The sequence below is a fragment of the Daphnia pulex genome, chromosome 6 (assembly GCF_021134715.1).
Source record: "Daphnia pulex isolate KAP4 chromosome 6, ASM2113471v1".
NCBI classification, from domain to species: Eukaryota; Metazoa; Arthropoda; class Branchiopoda; order Diplostraca; family Daphniidae; genus Daphnia; species Daphnia pulex.
The window spans coordinates 5145047-5164938 of record NC_060022.1 but is presented as its reverse complement, the minus strand read 5'-3'; the positions used below and the strand labels follow the sequence as shown (position 1 = coordinate 5164938).

General features: G+C 44.6%; 1 protein-coding gene and 1 non-coding gene across 5 annotated transcripts; both read left to right on the top strand.

Moving 5' to 3' along the window:
• The first annotated feature begins 35 nt into the window (after positions 1 to 35).
• On the top strand, positions 36 to 19520 carry LOC124196057 (chromodomain-helicase-DNA-binding protein 7-like). Of its 4 annotated transcripts, XM_046590848.1 has the most exons (23): positions 36 to 172; positions 236 to 531; positions 592 to 951; positions 1019 to 1161; positions 1220 to 1289; positions 1343 to 1576; positions 1646 to 1859; positions 3890 to 4174; positions 4235 to 4910; positions 4978 to 6922; positions 6992 to 7265; positions 7377 to 7990; positions 8060 to 8472; positions 8541 to 9250; positions 9361 to 10698; positions 10768 to 11056; positions 11124 to 11375; positions 11441 to 11921; positions 11984 to 12225; positions 12438 to 12525; positions 12728 to 13111; positions 13178 to 13550; positions 13628 to 19520. In XM_046590848.1, exons 2-23 carry the CDS (start codon positions 274 to 276, stop codon positions 18823 to 18825), a joined length of 14841 nt encoding a protein of 4946 aa, XP_046446804.1. In that variant the 5' UTR covers positions 36 to 172; positions 236 to 273; the 3' UTR covers positions 18826 to 19520. The 4 variants fall into 4 exon arrangements, with proteins under 4 accessions (XP_046446804.1, XP_046446801.1, XP_046446803.1 ...); XM_046590845.1 differs by lacking the exons at positions 36 to 172; positions 236 to 531; positions 592 to 951; ... (2 more) ...; positions 1343 to 1576; positions 1646 to 1859 and adding exons at positions 2444 to 2672; positions 3343 to 3577; XM_046590847.1 differs by lacking the exons at positions 36 to 172; positions 236 to 531; positions 592 to 951; ... (2 more) ...; positions 1343 to 1576; positions 1646 to 1859 and adding exons at positions 2701 to 3016; positions 3343 to 3577.
• Positions 12578 to 12657, top strand: LOC124196551. Its single transcript, XR_006875752.1, has one exon. It is a non-coding gene; the product is annotated as a small nucleolar RNA U6-53/MBII-28 (small nucleolar RNA).
• Positions 19521 to 19892: the final 372 nt, after the last annotated feature.

The window sequence follows — 19892 nt, the reverse complement described above, 5'->3', positions numbered from 1 at the left end:
GATTGACGACTTATTAATCGATTGAAATTTCTTCGATCGACCGCAAGAGGCGTGCAAGCAGCGCGAGCCATGTCGAAGTACGAGATTCGACATTCACGGCGAGAACTGTGAGTCTGTACCGGTCTCTTTTCGTCCTGCAACTTCTACGCTCACGGACACACGTGGTTTATGAGTAAGTAGCTGACTAGCTGTATTTCGGTAACGTGAATTAAAACTTATTAAATATCGTTTCCAGCTTACCTCCTGTTACTCTTAAAATAACAAGTTTGTGAAATGGCCACAATTAAACAAGAAGTTATGGACGAAGTTGCCACAACTGAGCCTAAAGAGAATATCGAAACTGAAGCAATGGAAGCTGTTGTAAAAGTCGAGGCAGTTGTGAAAACCGAGCCTAACGAGGAAAAAACACAGATGGATACTTCAGATGGTCCTAATAATGAAAAAGCTGAAGCAGATGCTGCCAATGGAAAGCTAACTACAGGCACAAATGTTAACGGTGACCTTGATGACAAAATCATTCGCCAAGTTGAAGTAAAAAAAAACCTTTACATGTTACTATGGATTCTTTATAGTAATTTTCTGTTGATTTAGTACTATTTTGGAGACTACAATCTGCCAAGAGACAAGTTCTTAAAGGAAATAATGGGTCTTGATGATGGCTGGATCCCTATTGCTACCATGCTTAAATTTGCACGACTCTCCCAGCTGACTAAAAGCCCAGCAGTCATTTTTGCCGCTTTGAAGAAATCAAATTCAGGATTGATGGAGGTAAATGAAACTACATCCAAGATTCGCAGGTCCAAAGACAAACCCATCCCTGTGGAATCAGAAGAGTATCTTGCTGAAGTGAAGGCCCGCACCATCTATTGCAAAGGGTTACCCAAGGAAGGCATGACAATTGACAAACTTCTAGAATTTTTCAAGAGCTTCCCTACAGTATTGAATATTAAGGTCTGTTTGATTGTACTTGTTCTCTTTAAAATTGTATTGAAAATTTTCCTAAATTGATTTGTTTTAGATGCGTTACTACAAGACAAAAGACGACATGGCCAAGTTCAAAGGATCAATCACTGTTACTTTCGCCACGAGGGACGAAGCTGCTAAGTTCATTTCTCTTGAATCTGTGAAGTATAACGACTACACTCTTCAACGTCAATGGAGGTAGGTTAAATTTTATTCATTTAAAAACTCTTGATATTAACATTTTTTGCTTGTTTAGTGCTGAGTGGGAGAAGGAAAAGGAACATGAATTCGAGGAGCGAAAGAAAAGGAAAGAGAAACGGGAAAAGGTATGGACATTCTGAGAAATATCTAGAATAATTCTAAAATATTATTATTGTAGAACACTGATGAAAATGGCAATGGTCACAAGGGCGATGATAAGGAGTCGGTGAAGAACGAAAAGATTGTTTTGTCCCGTGGAACAGTTTTGAAGCTTGTTAACCTTCCCTCCGGAATGGATCGCGACGTAATAAAGCAAGCCTTTTCTACCTACCCTGCCGATATCGCCCACGTTGAAATTACCCCTGAAAGCACTGCTTTCGTAAGACTTCGTGGCGAAAATGATGGAAAATTGGTATGCCTTATCTTATCTACCCAGTTCTGCGAATATGTAAATGCTAATTTTTTATGTCAATGATTCAAGGTGCTGGACAAGCTAACTGACAAGAAAATTAGCATCAAAGATTCCTCTGTTGAAGTAAGCCTTTTGGAGGGCGAAGAAGAGGAGACCTATTTGAAGAAAGCCGAAGAAAACGTCAACAACCGAGTGAACATGGGTGGTCGAGGAGGTTTCCGTGGTCGAGGTGGCGGACGAGGTCGTGGCCGTGGTGGAAGAGGTGGAAGAGGAGGCTACAAAGGCAAGGACCGAAAACGAGAAGGATCGCTCAGCGGAGCTCATGGCGAAGGACCAGCGAAGAAGAGTCGCGACGATTGAGATGTAATGTTTAAGTCTGATATCCATGGAAAAAATTTCCGATCCCAAATGCTTTTTTTTACCCGAATGTCACCAGTTTTTTTTTCTTACAAGAGTCATCTCCTTTCATTAAATTCTTTCTACGGCAACCATTTCTCAAGATTTCATGACTGATTTTTGACTTGTATGTTGACTGCGTGTCGTGTGTGAATGAGGATGAAAACATAATACAAAAACTTGCATAAGAAACCCTTATTAATAAAAACTTCATTGAAAACACTTGTTGTGAATATTTGGTTTCACCATGAAAATATATTGATATAATTTGCTGAATCGACGCATAGCATCTAATAGAAAGCAAGAAAATAATGTCGGTAAGAGGAAGGTGTTAAAATTTTTTTTCCAACAATCTTCGGGTTTTGGTATGTCATTATTACGGTTGACGGTCATCGCCGCAAGATGGCGGGTAGTTTGGCCTGCTACTACATTGCCCGAAGCCACTAACCAATCCCTTCCTTTCTTTGAGAAGCATGAGAACAGAACGCCAACCAGGATTGGAGAACGCTTGCAACTCCCAAGCAAAGCTAAAGCGACGAAGGAAAGCGACATTTTTTGGTCCGAAAAAACTTTTAAAAGAAGTTAAATTGGCGAGTGTTAACATTTTGTAGTGTTTTGTGACCATTTCTGCGTGTGATTAACGTGAAAAACTACATCGGACTTTTTGACCACGTCCAACGGAATGATATGAGATTGCCAGGTATTGTTTTGCATCGATTCGGCCTCCTTGGCCTCCTTGGTAAATGGTGAATATTTCTTTCGGTGAAAGAACTTCTCTTGGACCGGGAAAAGCCCGCGTTGTTTTCTTTGGCAGTCTCGAGTAAAATCTGGAATTTTTCCATGTGTGTAAAGGAGAATTTCTGATGTGTGTGTTAGACAAGGAGAATGGCCGCACTTGTATACCGGGTTTGACCCGTACTCGAAGCAAATGAGCTTGAAGTCTGCTCTCTTTTCTTCATCAGTCGTTCAGTTGTTTTTTGCCTTGTTGTAAACTGCATCTGCCAAATTTGACTCGCTGAACATCCAACCGTACGCCATTCTGGGGTAGCTTTTTTGTCTGGTACATTTTCGTACATCGACCTTATTCAAGTCGTTTCTAGTTTTTTCTATGACAGTGCTCGTTAACCGACTGCATGCATCGAACAATTAATGTGAAGAAGTGTGCAAAGCAAGGGAAAGGTTGTAGCTCTTATGTCTCATTTTGATTAGCATAAGCGTATGGCTTTTCCCCTGCAGTGTCACTTGATGAACTGCTGTGGCATCATTTATTGCATAACCAATATCTTGTTTATGAAACTTTTTGTACCTGTGTTCATTTAATACTTAATGTTATTTGATCATTTGCTAATTCTAATTTCTTTATTTCATAGGTTGACTGTTGTACATGCCCACATAATCGAATATTTGCAAAAGTGCAAGTGTATTTCTCTACCATGGATTGGAGTTGAAGAGTTGAGAAGAGTAGAGCCATGGAGGGCTACGATTTATTTAGTGACGACCTACCTTCATTGGGTAGCAGCATGCTCGATGGATTGGCAGAATTAGGAGGGACTGGGACTGGAACGGATCAATCCCAGTACCCTACATCTAATAACCAAGGCCAAGGTCAGTCACATGGACTTCGGGCAACAGGAGGGCATTCATATTATGGGAGCTATCCACCTCCTTCAGGTGTGCTACACCATTAACTCATCTTGTTGTTGTCATTGTCCACATTTTTACACACACATTTATTTTTATTTTTTTCGTATCAAGTGATGTTTCAAAAGAATGCTTGGTTGTAAGATATATTTGCTTTTTCGTTCTTCAAGATGAGTTTTGGTGTGGTGTTGCTTGGTTTGCATGTGCCCTCCTTGTTTTTTTGTTTTCGTTGTCAACTTTAAGAATGTTGTCTAATTTTAATTTTGTAATCATTAGGTTATGGCCCTGGTTCAACTTCACAATATGGTCAGGTACCTCAAGGTCCAGTGCCATATGCTGGGCCAGGTCCTGGGCCAGGAGCAGGAGCCCCTAGCCAACTAGGTTACTCTTCTTATGCTCAGCAAGGTGTTGGTCCCAGAATGGCCGGCCAACAATCGACCTATTCCATGTACAGTGGCCAACCTCATGTAGCCGACAGCCGAATGTATCCGATGCAGCATGCCGCTGAGCAGTATTCAAGTGCGATGCATCAGAATGCAGCAAGCATGTCGGGGTGGCAGGGTAAATTTATAGCATGTTTTTCAATCCGTTGTGAAATGTCTTAACTTTTTCGTATCACAGGCTATCCTTCCATGAATCCTCCCGCCCAGTATTCAGCAATGGGTCATGGCAGCTACCGTCCTCACCATCCGCAGCACGCCCAACAGCAACAGCAGCATGCCCAGCCTCACTACCCACATCAACCACCAATGCGCCTCAGTGGTCAGCAACAGCAGTCTCAGCAACAACAAACTTACGGAGCTGGTATCAATGGCCCATCGGCTGCAGCGTCCGCTGCTGCTGCCGCTGCCGCCAACGCCAAAAACATTCCGCCGAACTACGGTACGGCAACGGCCGCTTCGATGCACCCTCAGTACCCCCATGCACAGGGGGCGCCCGTAGCAATGAGTGGTGCATATGGCGCCGCTCCTCCTATTAGACCTGCAATTTATTCTGCAGAAAATGCAATGGCATCATCCCATCAACAGCATCAACACCAGCAGCAACAACAGCAGCAGATCCATCAACAGCAGCAGCAACAACAACAACCCCAAACACAGCAGCCACAAGGCGGGTCCAAACCTTATCCATACTCGATGCAAGCTCCGTACCCGATGTCTGCACAGCATTATATGCCCGAATCGACTGCACAGCCGCACACGACCCAGCAACCGCAACAGGACGTGTCCTCCGTTTACCAACAACAGCAACAACAACAGACAGCTCCAGCTCAGCTGCATAATACACCGCATTATAGGCATGTTACTTAGCATACTTGTTTGTTTTAATGTTGAAATTATTTTAACCTTTTTTCTTTGTTGTAGGGCTCCATTCCCTCCTCAAATGTCACCACAAATGTCTCCGCGTCCGCAAGCATCTCCGCGACCTCCGCATACCTCTCCGATGCCTGGAGCTGTAAGTTCGCCTCTACCTCCGTTAGGACATCCTGCTGGTCCGACTGCACAACCAACTGTCTCCATGTCGGCACCTTATATGAATCAAACTCAGCACCCTGGTATTGGCCATCATCCTCAACAGCAGCAGCAGCAACAACAGCAGCAGCAGCCACAACCACATCAACAGCAACATGCAGCGCCGCAACATCAGCTACATCAACCCCATCTACAACACCAACAACAACACCAACAGCAGCAACAACAACAACAAATTCCTCACATGCATTCAGCTGGGCCATCAAGTCTCCAACAACTTGAACAAATGGCAATGGCTGGGCCTACTGGTAGTAATATGGCTAGCTCTCCTCCAAAACCCATCGTTGGCAATTCAGCAACACAGATGACCAATGCTGGAGCGAGCCCGAACCGGAATGCGATGCCAGGTTCGCCTGCTCCTCCTCGCACTCCATTGGCACCTTCTCCTGCGCAGCCTCCTAGGCCGCCGAGTAACGTTTCTGGCTTGGTCCCCCCTTCACCTCGGTTGCTGCCCCCTCCAAGTCCTGTTGCCCAGTCAGGAGCTGTTCCCTCCGAAAAGAACCATTTTCCAGAGTCACCAGCAAACGATATTTCCAGATCTACCAAGAATGCGATTGAAAAACACGAGCAAACGATGCTCGATTCAATGGAACCCCACCAGCAACATGGATCTACCAGTGTTCCTGTGACACCCCAAGCTTCAAGCCATGGCCAACAGCATCCAGGTTTTCAGCAACATCCTGGTCTTCAACCACACTCGGGTATCCAACAACATCCAGGTATTCAGCAGCACCCTGGAATCCAGCAACACCCTGGCATTCAACAGCACCCTGGAATCCAGCAACACCCTGGTATTCAGCAGCATCCAGGCATTCAACAACACCCTGGCATTCAACAACACCCAGGACTTCAGCAGCATCAAGGCATTCAACAACACCCTGGGTTGCCGCAAGCATCGCAAGCGCCACAATCTCCTATGGTGCAACGATTTCCTGGTCCACAGCATCACCAGGGACAACAAAATCAACAGCAGCAAATGACGCCTCAACCTGGAATGGTTTCTCACCACCCAAGTGGGATTTTACCCAACCAGTCAGGAATGCCCCAACATGCTGGATCACAGTTGCAACCTCACCATCAACAGCAGCAGCAGCAGCATGCTATACCGAGCCATCATTTGCCCGGTATGGGAATGGCTGGAACTCAGTCGGTGGCAGGTGTGGCAGGACCACAACCTCAACCTCCAATTCCAGTGCCTCCACAATCCCAGCAACATCACCCTGGACAGCCGCCTTCGGCTAACCAATCGAACCATTCAGTTACTCCTAGCATGCAACAACATCAACCGAACGGTCCCCATCAACATCCAGGAATGCCGTCTCAGCAACAACAGCCTTCCCAAATCCATTCAATTCCATCTCACCAGGGGGCTGGATCTAGCGGTATGGCTTCAATGCACCAACGCGAAGGTGGACTACCTGGTTCGAGCAGTTTTAGTTCCTCCAGTGCAATGGGATACATGCCACCTCAACACCAACAGCAGCAACATCAACCCCAGATCCAGCAACATCCATCTCAACAGTTCCACGAGACCCAGTCTGCTGGTCATGGCGTCGCCGGTTATCCAGGTCCAAGAATGAATCCTCAGGGAGAGATGCAACATTTGCAGCAACAACTACAACACTTGTATACGTTGCCGTCTAATCCACAAACCCAGCAGCAGATCGCAGAGCTACACGAACGCATGTCCGCGCTCCAGCGACAAGGATGGTCTGGAGGGATGCCAGTGCCTCAACCCTTTATGGGTGGACCAGCTTCAACTCCTTACATGCCTCAGGTACGTTTCTATAGTATTCTCCTTTATATTCGAGTAGAGTTTTTATATTTTTCATTGTTACCACTTTAGACTCAAGGGCAAAACTACCCAATGGGTCCACCGACAGGAGCCGGTGCCGGAATGGTCATGGGACCACCACACATGGCCCCACCCAATTCACAAGTTTACGATTTCCCAGCTGGTATGGATGATGAACCTGGAATTAGTGGGAAAGGCAAGAAGAAACGAGAGACTAAAAAGAAGGTGCCTAAAGAGAAGGAGCCCAAACCGCCAAAGACTCCTAAAACTCCGAAGACACCCAAAATCAAAGCCGCTGGACAAAGTTCTAGCTCAGCTTCTTCTGGTCAGAATTCTTTTTTTCATTTTTGGATTTTATTTTCATTGATTGTTTTTCTTTTTTAAATTTACATTTTGAAAGTTAATTTAATTTTTTTTGTTTTGAATTTCGCATTAGATGGTGGTATAATGGATAGCATAGAGAGCACAATTTTAAGTGTCAGCATGAATCCGGATTCTCCTGGCGAGCAGCAAGCAGCTGTTACTTCGCCTCGCATCTCTGCTTCTCCTTTACCAGTGGCGCCATCGCCAAATGTTTACCAACAGGCCCCTGCCCTTACATCTCCGGTTAGTGCCCCTTTGGATGAAGTAGAAGTCCCCGAAATGGTGGCTGCGCCAGAAGAAGAATCGATACCTCAAGAAGATGAGGCTCAACCTGTACTTGAGCCCATGGCCATCGAAGAGTCATGTATGGATCTGGAGGAAACCTTAATGGCTGCAGCTGCATCCGCTACTGTTCCAGATCCGATTCCTCCTCCTTTTGTTGCACCTGAAATTGCTGAAACTGAAACAGTGGATGTGAAACCAGCAGTCCCGGTTAGCGAAATTCCTCAAATTGAACAAATTCAAGGAGAGGCTGAAATCCTTACTGAAACACCAAGTGGCAAAAGACCACGCACGAAAAAGCCGAAATCAGCTGCCAAAGCTGGTAAATCGAAATCCAAAAAAGAGGCAGATTCTTGGATGGATGGGGAAGCCTTGTCTTCAGCTGGAGCCGATACCAATGACGAGGTAAAATCATGTTTAACGTCCATTTTTACTGGAAAATTAATCATTCAAATTGGTCGTATTTTTTTATAGGTCAAACCACCAAAGCCAAAGAGGATACGTATTTCAAAAAAGAAAGCCAAAAAGGGAGAAATTGGTGCAGATCTGGACAGTGGGGCCGATACTAGTACCGTCGACACAAGTATTGCTATTGGCGATATTCCGCCAACCATAGAATCAGCTAGTGCTGATGATTCTGCTGCAGCCTTGAGCGATGTTGCGCCAGTAGTTAGCTCAGCAAAGAAAAAGAAACCTAAAGTGAAGTCTGCAACACCTACGAAGAAGAAACCTTCGAAGACCAATATTAGCTTTTCAAAAAAGAAAAAGCGCCCACTTTGTGACGATGAAGACAAAAACAGTGATCTTGAAGTCACCCCACCACCATCGCCATTGCCAGATGATGAAAATTCGACTTCAAAGAGACGTTCCGGTCGCAATACTAACAGGTGAATATTTACAAGTCATTTAAGATTTGAAGAGAATTAAAAAAAATTGTTTTTGTTCGCCTTTGCAGAAAGAAGTATATTGACGACCTTGATTTGGCCGAGTTGAGGAGTATTTCTGACGAAGAACAAGAAGCTGCGGCTACTGCAGCAGCGCTAGCAGCGGCCGCCGGCGCTGACAATTCTCGTTCGCCATCGGCAGCTGCTGCAGTTGACACTTCTGTAGTTGTGCCCGCTGAAGTGGAAGTGCCGGTCGAACCGGACCAGTCAGAGAGTGGCATCAAGCCAAACTTTGTTTACGTCAACACAACCGATGAGGACACTATGGTTGTTCAGCACATTCTCTCAGTACGAAAAGGAACAAGAGAAATTGTCTCTTCTGATGATGAAGATGATGAAGATGATGACGAAAAGAACAAATTAATTGAAGAAGAGAAAGTCAAAGTAGAAGAAGAAAAAGAAAAAGAAGCGAGTGAGAAAGAGAAGGAGGAGACGGAAAAGACGACCGGAGAGAATGAAAACGCTGGTGACAACGAGAAAGAAACCGAAAAAGTCATTCCCGAGAAAAATACGGAAATGGTCGTTAAAACCGAAGAAATCGACGAGGTTACAGAGCCTGAAAAGATAGAGGTTCTAGAAAATAAAGATGTGGTTTCATCAGAAAATGATGCAGTGGCTGAAGATAAAGAATTAGCCGAGAAAGAAAATCAGCCTGTCAAAGATGAACCACAAGAAAAAGAAGAAGTTGAACCAAAGGAAGTATCTAAAGAAGAAACTAAAGGTAATTAATTATATTCCTTGTCGTTTTAGAACGTAATATTTAATATCATTATTAAATCAAATTTTAAAAATAGAACATGTATCTAATATAAAATCTTTTTTTAAATTTAGACGAACTCGACACATCTGTTGGTGTTAAGGTGGTGAAAGAGGAGACGAAGCCGAAGAAAAACAAGAAGCCAGCTCGCACCATCGAAGTGGAGGAGTATTATGTCAAGTATAAAAACTTTTCATACCTCCATTGCGAATGGAGGACTGAGGAGGAATTGGTTCGTGGAGACAAACGAATCCCTCAAAAACTCAAGCGCTTCCATCAAAAGAAGGCTCAGTCAGCCAATATGTTTGAATTCTTGGAGGAAGACCTTTTCAATCCAGACTATATAGAAGTTGACCGAGTACTCGACAAAGCTGAACACACAGACGCCGCCACTAATAAGGTGACTCGTAACTTTTTGGTCAAATGGAAATCTCTACCGTACGAAGATTCCACATGGGAACTGGAAGAAGATGTTGATCCTGCTAAAATTAAGCATTACGAAATAGTTAACAAGTATCCAGGAAAAGAAAAGGATTTGTTTGGTAAGGGCAGGAAGAAGCCACGAACCAGTGAATGGAAAAAACTAGATGAATCTCCCGTCTATTTAAACGGAAACACGTTACGCGAATACCAGTTAGAAGGTCTCAACTGGTTGTCGTTTTCATGGTTCAATGGCCGCAACTGTATCTTGGCTGATGAAATGGGTTTGGGCAAGACTATTCAGTCATTGGCTTTCGTTGAATCAGTACATCGACTTGGTATCCGCGGTCCGTTCTTGGTCATAGCCCCACTATCCACCATCCCTAACTGGCAACGCGAATTTGAAACTTGGACCAATTTAAACATTATTGTGTACCACGGCTCCAACCCTAGTCGTACAATGCTGCAAGAGTACGAGTTTCATTATAAAGACAGTAAAGGAAATCAACTCAAGGATATGTACAAATTTAATGTGTTGATTACCACATTCGAAATGATCATCTCTGATTGCATGGAACTGCGAGAAGTCCCGTGGCGTCTGTGTGTTATTGACGAAGCCCATCGATTGAAGAACAAGAACTGTAAGCTTTTGGAGGGATTACGGCTTCTTCAAATGGAGCATCGTGTTCTTCTCTCTGGTACACCACTCCAAAACAACATCAGCGAATTATATTCCCTACTTAACTTTTTGGAGCCTGCTCAATTCGCAAGCAGTGAAGATTTTACACGTGACTTCGGTGACCTTAAATCGGATGACCAAGTGCAAAAGTTGCAAGCCTTACTAAAGCCCATGATGCTTCGACGACTCAAAGAAGATGTCGAAAAATCTCTTGCTCCGAAAGAGGAGACAATCGTTGAAGTCGAGCTGACTAATATGCAAAAGAAGTATTACCGAGGAATCTTAGAACGCAATTTTTCCTTCTTAACAAAAGGTAAAGAAAAAAATATTTTATTATATGTTATACGTTATTTAAATTCCCGATTATCGCTATTTGTGACAGGTACTACAAACGCCAACGTACCCAATTTGATGAATACGATGATGGAACTTCGTAAATGCTGCATCCATCCCTATTTGTTGAATGGAGCCGAAGAGCAGATTCAGTACGAAATGAAAGTATCGCATACTTCCGACCCGGATCTTCATCACAAAGCTCTGATTCAGTCGTCAGGCAAATTGGTACTTGTTGACAAGTTACTGCCGAAATTGAAAGCGGATGGGCACCGTGTGCTCATTTTCTCACAAATGGTTCGCTGTCTTGACATCTTGGAGGACTATTTGATTTACAGGTATGCACTTTTAATTCCTCATGTGTCCCAAGTATTCATTGATTAAGGTGATTTATCTCTTGTTTAGAAAATATCCTTACGAAAGACTCGACGGCCGAATTCGTGGTAACATGCGACAAGCTGCTATTGATCGATACTGCAAACCAGATTCGGATCGTTTCGTCTTCTTGCTTTGCACCAAAGCTGGTGGATTGGGAATTAACCTTACAGCAGCCGATACAGTCATTATCTACGACAGCGATTGGAATCCTCAAAATGATCTTCAAGCTCAGGCTCGGTGCCATCGTATTGGCCAAAAGAAGATGGTTAAAATTTACAGGTAAAAGTTTTTAATTGCATAGCTTATTTGAGTCGCGCCATGACATCTGTTTTGATTGGATTTAGGCTTCTAACGAGAAATACTTACGAACGCGAAATGTTTGACAAAGCCTCACTAAAGCTTGGTCTTGACAAGGCCGTTCTACAAAGTATGAACACTACTCAGGGAGGAAAAGACTATGGTGGAAGTGGAAAGCAACCGTTGTCTAAAAAAGAAATTGAAGATCTCTTGAAAAAAGGCGCTTACGGTGCACTTATGGAGGATGATAATGCAGGCGACAAATTTTGCGAAGAAGATATTGATCAAATCCTGATGCGTCGTACGCAAATCATCACGCTGGAAAGCGAAAAGGGATCCCAATTCTCCAAAGCAACCTTCGCGTCAAATTCCGACCGAACCGATATTGATATTGATGATCCAGATTTCTGGAAAAAATGGGCTAAACGTGCCGAAATCGATACTGACACAATCATGTCAAATGGCCAAGAAGAACTTTTGGTGTTGAGTGAACCTCGACGAAGGACTCAGATCAAACGCTACGGACAGGTACTAAAAGTTTATTTCAGTAGCTCTTTTTGTGCTTACGACTGCATCGATTGTGCTTACAGGACGAAGCTGTTTTAGAGGGAGTCAGTGAGTTGGAGACTACCAGCAATAGCGATGAGGAACCTGGAGTACCCTCCACGCGCTCTAAAGTAGCTGGCCGCAAGGACCGCAGTCGTCGATCTCTGCGAAGATCAAGACGTGGCAACTACGATGAAGATTTTGCGCCTGAAGAAGGAGAAGTCGAATATGGTGCTTGGACGAAAACCGAGTGCTTCAAAGTGGAAAAGGGTCTCATGACTTTTGGGTATGTTATTTCCCACTTTTTTGTTTGCTGAATTCATATTTTTTGGTTTATTCCCGTGATGACTTTCATGCTAATTCGGAGATTTCTTTAGGAAATTTGTGATTGATCTTTACTTTCTGATTTTTAAACAATTTCTTATTAATTCATCGAACAGCTTTTGTGGTGTGTTTTTTAATCATCTATGTTTTTTCACTTTGCTTTTAAACGAGCAGTTGGGGTAGATGGCGCGAAATCATGGCACATGGACAGTTCCGTAAAGGCTGGCGTGAATCTGATGTCGAGGATTGCGCTAGGATGATGGTGAGTTTTCTCTCTGTTTTATTGTAAATAGAGATTTATCTAAAAGCTTTTGTCCGTGTGATGAGTTGCCATGCTAATACAGAGGGCGCTTTAGGCGCGCTGTGAGTTGAGAATTTCAGTTGACTGATGGAAATATTGTTTGTAATCACCATTGTTTGCCCTCTTTATTTCAGATATTTAACATATTATTTTTCATACTTAGATGGTCTACTGTCTATTGAACTTCCGCGGTGACGAAAAAATGAAAAGCTTTATTTGGGAACTGATTGCCCCCTCGGAAAATGGAGAGGCTCGCGTTGATCGAAACCATAGTGGATTGGCTGCACCGATCCAACGTGGTGGTCGCAAGAACAAGAAAGAATCTAAAAGAGCCAGTAAAGGATCAGCGGCCGCTGCCACCACTACCACTCCTAATGCACCTTTAGTTGAGGGTGCCGAGTGGACGCGCGACGAAAAATACGATCCCGAACAAAATCTAGACTCCGGATACCGGCGTCATGTAACCAGACACGCCAACAAAGTTCTTTTGCGGATACGCATGCTATATTATATCAAGCAAGAGATCATTCGTGATCTGGAATCTCAGGTAAGATTTTTTCTTTTTGTTTGTTGTTGTTTCATTTTCGATAAACAATTGTTTGGTTTGAATCAGGTAAATGCTGGCGTCGCTTCTACCGCATTGCCCATTGCACCGCCTTTCTGCGACCAACCTCCTACTCCTTGGTGGGACTCCCAAGCTGATATATCTCTGCTTGTTGGAACATACAAACACGGTTACGAACGTTATGCGGTTATGCGACTTGATCCGACACTTTGCTTTTTGGTACGTTGTGGACCACCTGACAAACAAGAGCTGTTGTCAGAAATGGCCTCACTTGAAGCTAATGGTGACGAGCTCGATAAAGCGCCCGATGATGATGAAGACATTGACGATGACAGCAGTAGTACAACCACAACGAAAACTCAAGGAGCTGCGGCAAACAATGCTTCAAAGGCTGTTGCAGTTGCGCCCACTACTTCCGGTGGTAAGTTAAGATTGTAGTGGTTGATCGAAGTAGTTGAAATATGAGTAAAAAACTTTTTCATCTTTCCATTTGTATAGCTCCTGGTGACAAATTCCAGTTCCCACCAGCATCCGAATTAAACACTCGACTCCGTCGGTTAATCACTTCCTATCAGCGAAATTTCAAAAAGGAGGAAATGAAAATGGCTCAAAAGGCAAAACGACTGGAAAGGCGAGAGAAGATTGAAACCATCGTACGCGAACGAGAGAAACAAAAGATTGAATTGCAACAAAGACGCTGGACGCGCCGTGAAGAGGGCGATTTCTTCCGCACCATTTCCAATTTTGGAGTCGAGTACAACAAAAAGCTGGGTCGCTACGACTGGACTAAATTCAGAGCCATCTCGCGTCTGGAGCGCAAGTATGACGAAACTCTAACCGAATACTTAAGAGCGTTCTGCGCCATGTGCAAAAAAGCGTGTGGCAGGAAACTGTCCGAAGAAGAGGAGGTTGCTCAAGCCACAGTCGAGCCGATCAGTGAAGAACGTGCTAGACGTTGTTTGGAACGTTTGGAACTCCTCTGTAAGATTCGTGAAGAAGTTTTACCTCACGCCGATCTGGAAGAAAGGTTGAAACTATGCCAGCCATCCCTCGATTTGCCTGATTGGTGGGTCTGCGGAAAGCATGATCGAGACTTGTTGATGGGTGCTTCTCGGCACGGACTCGGCAGGACAGATTTCTACTATGTTCACGATCCTGAACTTGGTTACCGCGAAATCCTACGTCGTCATTACGCTGGTGAACCATTGATCTATCCTCTCGAAAAGAAAGAACGCGATCGAATAGAAAATCCGACCAAAATTGACGATATTTTGGAACTGTCACCAGTTAAGATCAAGGATGAAGAAGAACCAGTGAGGTCCAAAAAGACCAAAACCGAAGAAGATCATCGACGCAAGAAGATAAAAAATGAGACATCTCCGGAAAAGATAAAACACGAAAATGCTGAAGAATTAGATGAAAGCATTAAGGCACTAGATAAAGAAAATGAAAAAGAGTCTGCTGCTGAAAAGGAAGAAAAAGTTGAAAAAGTTGACGATGACTCAGAAGTAACTTCTCTCGAAACGGCTACCGATCTTTCAAAATCACATGACAAAAAAACTAATTGCGATGATGTGGCCAACACCCAAAAAGACATCGAAGGCACTGAAGTGGAAAATTCCCTCGCTGATTGTGAAACCCCGAAAGTTTCTGTCAAAGAAACTAAAGTTGCTGATGGAAATTCCGAAAAGGACGACGAAAATAAATCCGACGACGATACAAAGAAAGATGACAAAGAAACTCCTGAAGAAAACTCTTCGACTATAGCGGAAATTAATACAGAGACGAGTGAAACGAAGTCCAAGAAAAAGAACGAAGAGGATTCCGCTGAAAAGATGGATGAAGACGTTGAAGATGTAAAAAAAATGGTTGATGAGAAATCTGAAAAGATAACCGACAAGGCGACAGTTGCTGATGACAAATCCGAAGAAGCCATGGAGGTTGAGGAAGACGAAAAACCCTTAGACGTAACATCAAAACGAATTACGGGAGAAGAAACAGATTCAACAACTACCAGCAAAAAAGTCGAAAATGAGAATTCCACCAAAGAATCTCCCGATGTCGAAGGAATTGCTCCTGAGGCAATGGATGTCAGCAAGCCGGAAGAGAAGGAATGTGTGGAAAACGTTGAAAAATCAAATCAGGAGGAGCCATCTGATTCAAACAAGGATGATGACAAACAGGAGGAAAAGAAGTCCAAAGATGTTGAAGATCCATCTGAATCAGAAGATGAATCCAAAACTCTCGAAAAGAAGGCTGAATCAACAGAAGGTGAACCAAAATCATCCCAAAAGGACGAAGAGGTGAAGAATGATACCAGTGAAAATGAAAAAGAAGCTGTTGTCATCAAACCAGAGTCTACGACAGTGGAAGAAATTACTGAAGATACTCCAGTGCATGTTAAAGAGGAAGTGACCAAATTGAAAACTGTAAAGAAAGAAGAAGTTGTGTTGTCCAGCCCAGATGCCGAAATTATCGAAGTAAAAGTCGAGAAAAGAAGCGTCAGAGAAAGAGAAGCCAAAGGAAAGACAAAAGAAAAAGAGTTTGTTCCACCACCACTTGCCAGTTTGGCACAGATGGACGAAGCCATGGCGCGCCAAGGGCTACTTCTAGATCCCGAACTCTTGGCCAATGGAGATCCTGCCGTTTTGCAAATCTTGGCACAAACTTACCAAAATCCTATTAACTGGCCCAAAGATCGCGCCATTGAAGCTCGGTTGCAGCACATCGTTCATGCCGTCGAGAAAAGCGAATGGCCCGTCGGTCGTGACTTCAGCGCGTTCGCCAATGGCGTCGTAGAAATGGAGAGTCTGACGCCAGAGCAGGCTAGTACGCCTCCTCCACCACCTGTGGTCGCCACAGTTGCTGTGCGTGACCCACCAACCCCAGCACCGTCGGTTTCGGCCATGTCGCTATCTGATGCATCGGACATTATGATGATGAACTCTGGTATGGACAGATCTGGTGATTTCGGTCTTGGCATGTTACCATCTTCGCGACGTGGAGGACGCGGCAGAGGTCGTGGTCGTGGAAGAGGTCGTGGCCAACGAAATGTCAATATGGACGTAGAACAGGAGCGAGCTAAACTTCGTGCTCTTCTCAGCCTAAATCACTCGATGCAGCGAAGTTTGACTCAACAGTTAACAGGAAAGCCTATCCTGATGGATGAACGAGAAGATGACCGAAGCACTCCATCAGAAACTTCTGTCTCTCTTCGTTCCAAGCAACGCTCTTCGCTACCACCTCCAGCTCATCAGCATGGATCGTCTTCTTCCTCGCGATCGGCCCAATCACAAGCCCAGGCTCAAGCACAAGCACAAGCTCAAGCCCAAGCACAAGCACAAGCACTTTCTGCCCATACCCTTGAACTGATGCTGGCACAGGCCGCTCAGGCACAGGCCCAAGTAATGCAAGCCGCCCAGGCGCAAAACAACGCAGCAGCGGCTCAAGTAATTGCCAATTCGATGGCTGCTTTGGGATTGCCGCCTTCCATCTCAGTGTCCGTGACTGTCAAAGGATCTGAAAACTCATCCGCTCCGATGGATCTTTCAGGAGGATTAAGCAAATCACGGGCTTCGGAAGTGAATGGGGACAGAGAAGAACGAGAAGACCGAAAACGTAAATCTGACGAAATGATGCCCCCACCGGGTGGTGAAAAGAACCAGAAGCGTCGCAAGTTGGATGATATTGTTAAAGGTTTGTCGGCCGCTAAAGGACAAGGCGGAATTGGAGCTCTGTTCGCTTCGCCACGCACACCAAAAGCATCTACCTCGGCCGATCCTCTTGGTTTGAGTTTTCCTCGTTCTTCCGGAATAACAATCATGCCGTGCAGTAAGGACAAAGACAAGGATGAAAAGATGGGCAAAATGCAAGCCGAAGCTTTGCTGGCTGGTCTTAGTCGTCTTCCTGGTGTTTCTGCCAGTCCATCTACTCCCGGACGAGCCAGTGGTACCGAAGCTCCTAGGATCTCAATTGAACCACTAAGGAATAATTCGAATAGTGCAGCAGCTGCCACGGTTAGTGACTTGGCTGCTACTGCCGGAATCAACAAATTGCCTGACTTTTTGTTGCAGAAACTTGACGCCTATAGCCACACACCACCTCACGAGCTCAAGGTGTCCAAGTGGTTAGCCGACCAACAAGGTATTACACCTGAAAGACCGGCCAGCCCTGACGCTGACCTATTGGACTCGAAAAGACGTCGTAAGCCGCGTATCGACCCAGCTCTGCTTGACTGGAACCGTTTAAGCGGAGACGAGAATGTCAGCGTCATCAACCGACTGACTGGAAAGAAAATTACGGGTAATAAAGCCCCTCACTTGCGCAATTTGGCTCAATGGTTGCTTGCCAATCCCATGTTTGACGTGGATCCTAAATGGTCCGACCTGGTAAAAGAAAAAGGCAACTTACCAGGTGATCTTCAGCGCCGCGTTACCGGATCTCCATCCGTCCCCTTGGCCGCAAACGCTCCAGTGATCAACCTTGCTTCCACCTCGACGTCCAATTCTACCCCAAGCGCCAGTGATCGGAAGCGCGGTACAAGCCGTGTAAGCAACACTAATGCCACTGCAGCCGCAGGCTCCAGTGGAAGAGGGGGAACCGGAAACAGTGGAGGTGGTGGTGCGACATCTTCAGCCATGGCCAGCACGTCGTCGGGTGCTTCTGCTTCAACATCGGGACTGAATTTAGCCAACTTTGCCGGCCTCAATCCCAATTTCCTTTCATCTCTTCATCATCTAGGAGCCGACCCGAAGAATCCTTTGTTGGCTGCTTTTGATCCAAAGATGTTTGGTGCCTTAGACCCCAAGACGGCCGCCCTGTTTGGTGCATCACTCGATCCGAAGAATAATCCGCTGGCCGGTTTGGATCCTAAAAACGCTTTAAGTATGTTTGGTGGATTTCCCGGTCTAGGATCCTTGGGAGGACTTGGTAGCTTTGGAGCCTTGGGTAACATGGGGGCCATGGGCAACATGGGCAGTATGCAACATCTCTTTTCCAACCTGGCTGGATTCATGCCCGACATGCCAACTAGCAGCGCACCTAGTGCATCAACCACGAATACAACCACCAAATCTTCATCGGCATCTCGTCGCGAAGATAAAGGCAAGAAACCAGCTACATCGTCGTCTAGTGCTAGCGCCAATGCCAATGCTAACGCCGCTGCAGCTGCTGCAGCCTCACTTCCTTTCCTTTTCCCCAATCCGAGTATGCTGTACGGCCATCTGGGACTAGGGGGCCTCAACCCGTTTTCTTTGCCAGCAGGCATCCCATTATCCACAGCTTTTTCCAATTTGGGGGCCCAAGGTTTCATGAATGGACTGACGACAACTATGGCTAACGATCCGGGCTCGACTTCCACCAAAACAACTGCTTCCGCTTCGGGAGGAGGTGGCACTTCATCTGATACTCACCGTGGCTCATCGTCTTCACGTCGCGATCGTGCCGACCGTACTGATCGTGCTGAAAGAGCCGAAAGAGCCGAGCGAGCTGAGCGCGATCGCAGTGATCGTAGTGAAGGTCCCTCCAAGGAAAGGAGCTCCAAATCGGAACGGAGCTCTCATGGACTAGACTTGACGCCGGCCAGGACTCGTGGTGGAGGCGAGCCGGTAGAACGAGAACGGAGGAGCCGTCACGCGGCTGATGATGACAGTAAAGGGCATAAAAAGAGCCCTAATAAGCTCAAACTGGATGAATAAAAAATTAATAAAATTTAAAAAACAAAAACAACAAAAAAATTTTCTAAGAAAGTAGATACAAGAATATCTGAAGGAAATGTGCTACACATTGTGCTGCTGCTTAATCTGATTCTCTGTTTTTTGTGCGTGTGTGTGTGGACACCAGTTAATCTCATCCATTCAGCTGATTCTTGCGACCGTGAAATGCGAAAAATAAGGGAGAAAGAAAAATTTAAGCCACACCACCCCATTTTTCTGATTATTTCTTAGACGTATTTATATCATTTAAAAAATACCTTGTCGTGAATTGTTTCTGAATTTCTTGTATATAAATTTTTCTGGTATCATCTGGCCTAATAATGAATAAAAATCCTCCCCTAGATTTATTTTTCTCGTCTTATCTTTCCCTCTGAACATTACCTTTTTTCCGTTGTAGAATCCCATTTTTACGAAATCGTCAAAAATGAACACTGTCCAACACCTCTCATCTATCTATCTCTTTCTCTGTATCTCTGTCCTGTATTCCCATCTTATTAAGTTGCTCGTGATTTATTCCCCATGACTTGATATTTGACAAATAAATCGCTTTTCATACTGGCGATTTATTTCCTGATTTATTCGCCGGCTGTCGGTTTATTCATTTACTTGAACTTGTGTCTTTACGTGTCTGTGTGTGCCGCGAGAACAAAAGGATTAAGTAAACGTAATTTAAAGCATTCGTCGTTATTATTTTTCGAAAAAAAAAAAAAAACTTTATTGTTTGTAGAATCAGTTTACGGTGGTTTGCGAAGGTTTGTTCCAAAAATGATTGAGCGGTTAAAAAAGAATTTATTTAACTGGTAGTCTGAACTCCTTTACAAAATTCCTCACTTACAAAACAATTTACAAGCTGACAACAAGAAAAGAGACGGATCTGCTGATCTATAACTCAAGCTGAATTAAGCGAGAGCCCAGATAAGCGGGAGACGAGGAAAATGTCGACACATGCTGCTAATTGAAAGCGATTAAATTGGCGATTGTTGATGTTATAGTTTCGTTGTCATATTAATGTGCGTAAATATTAAATAACGTGGCATGGCCATGGCACT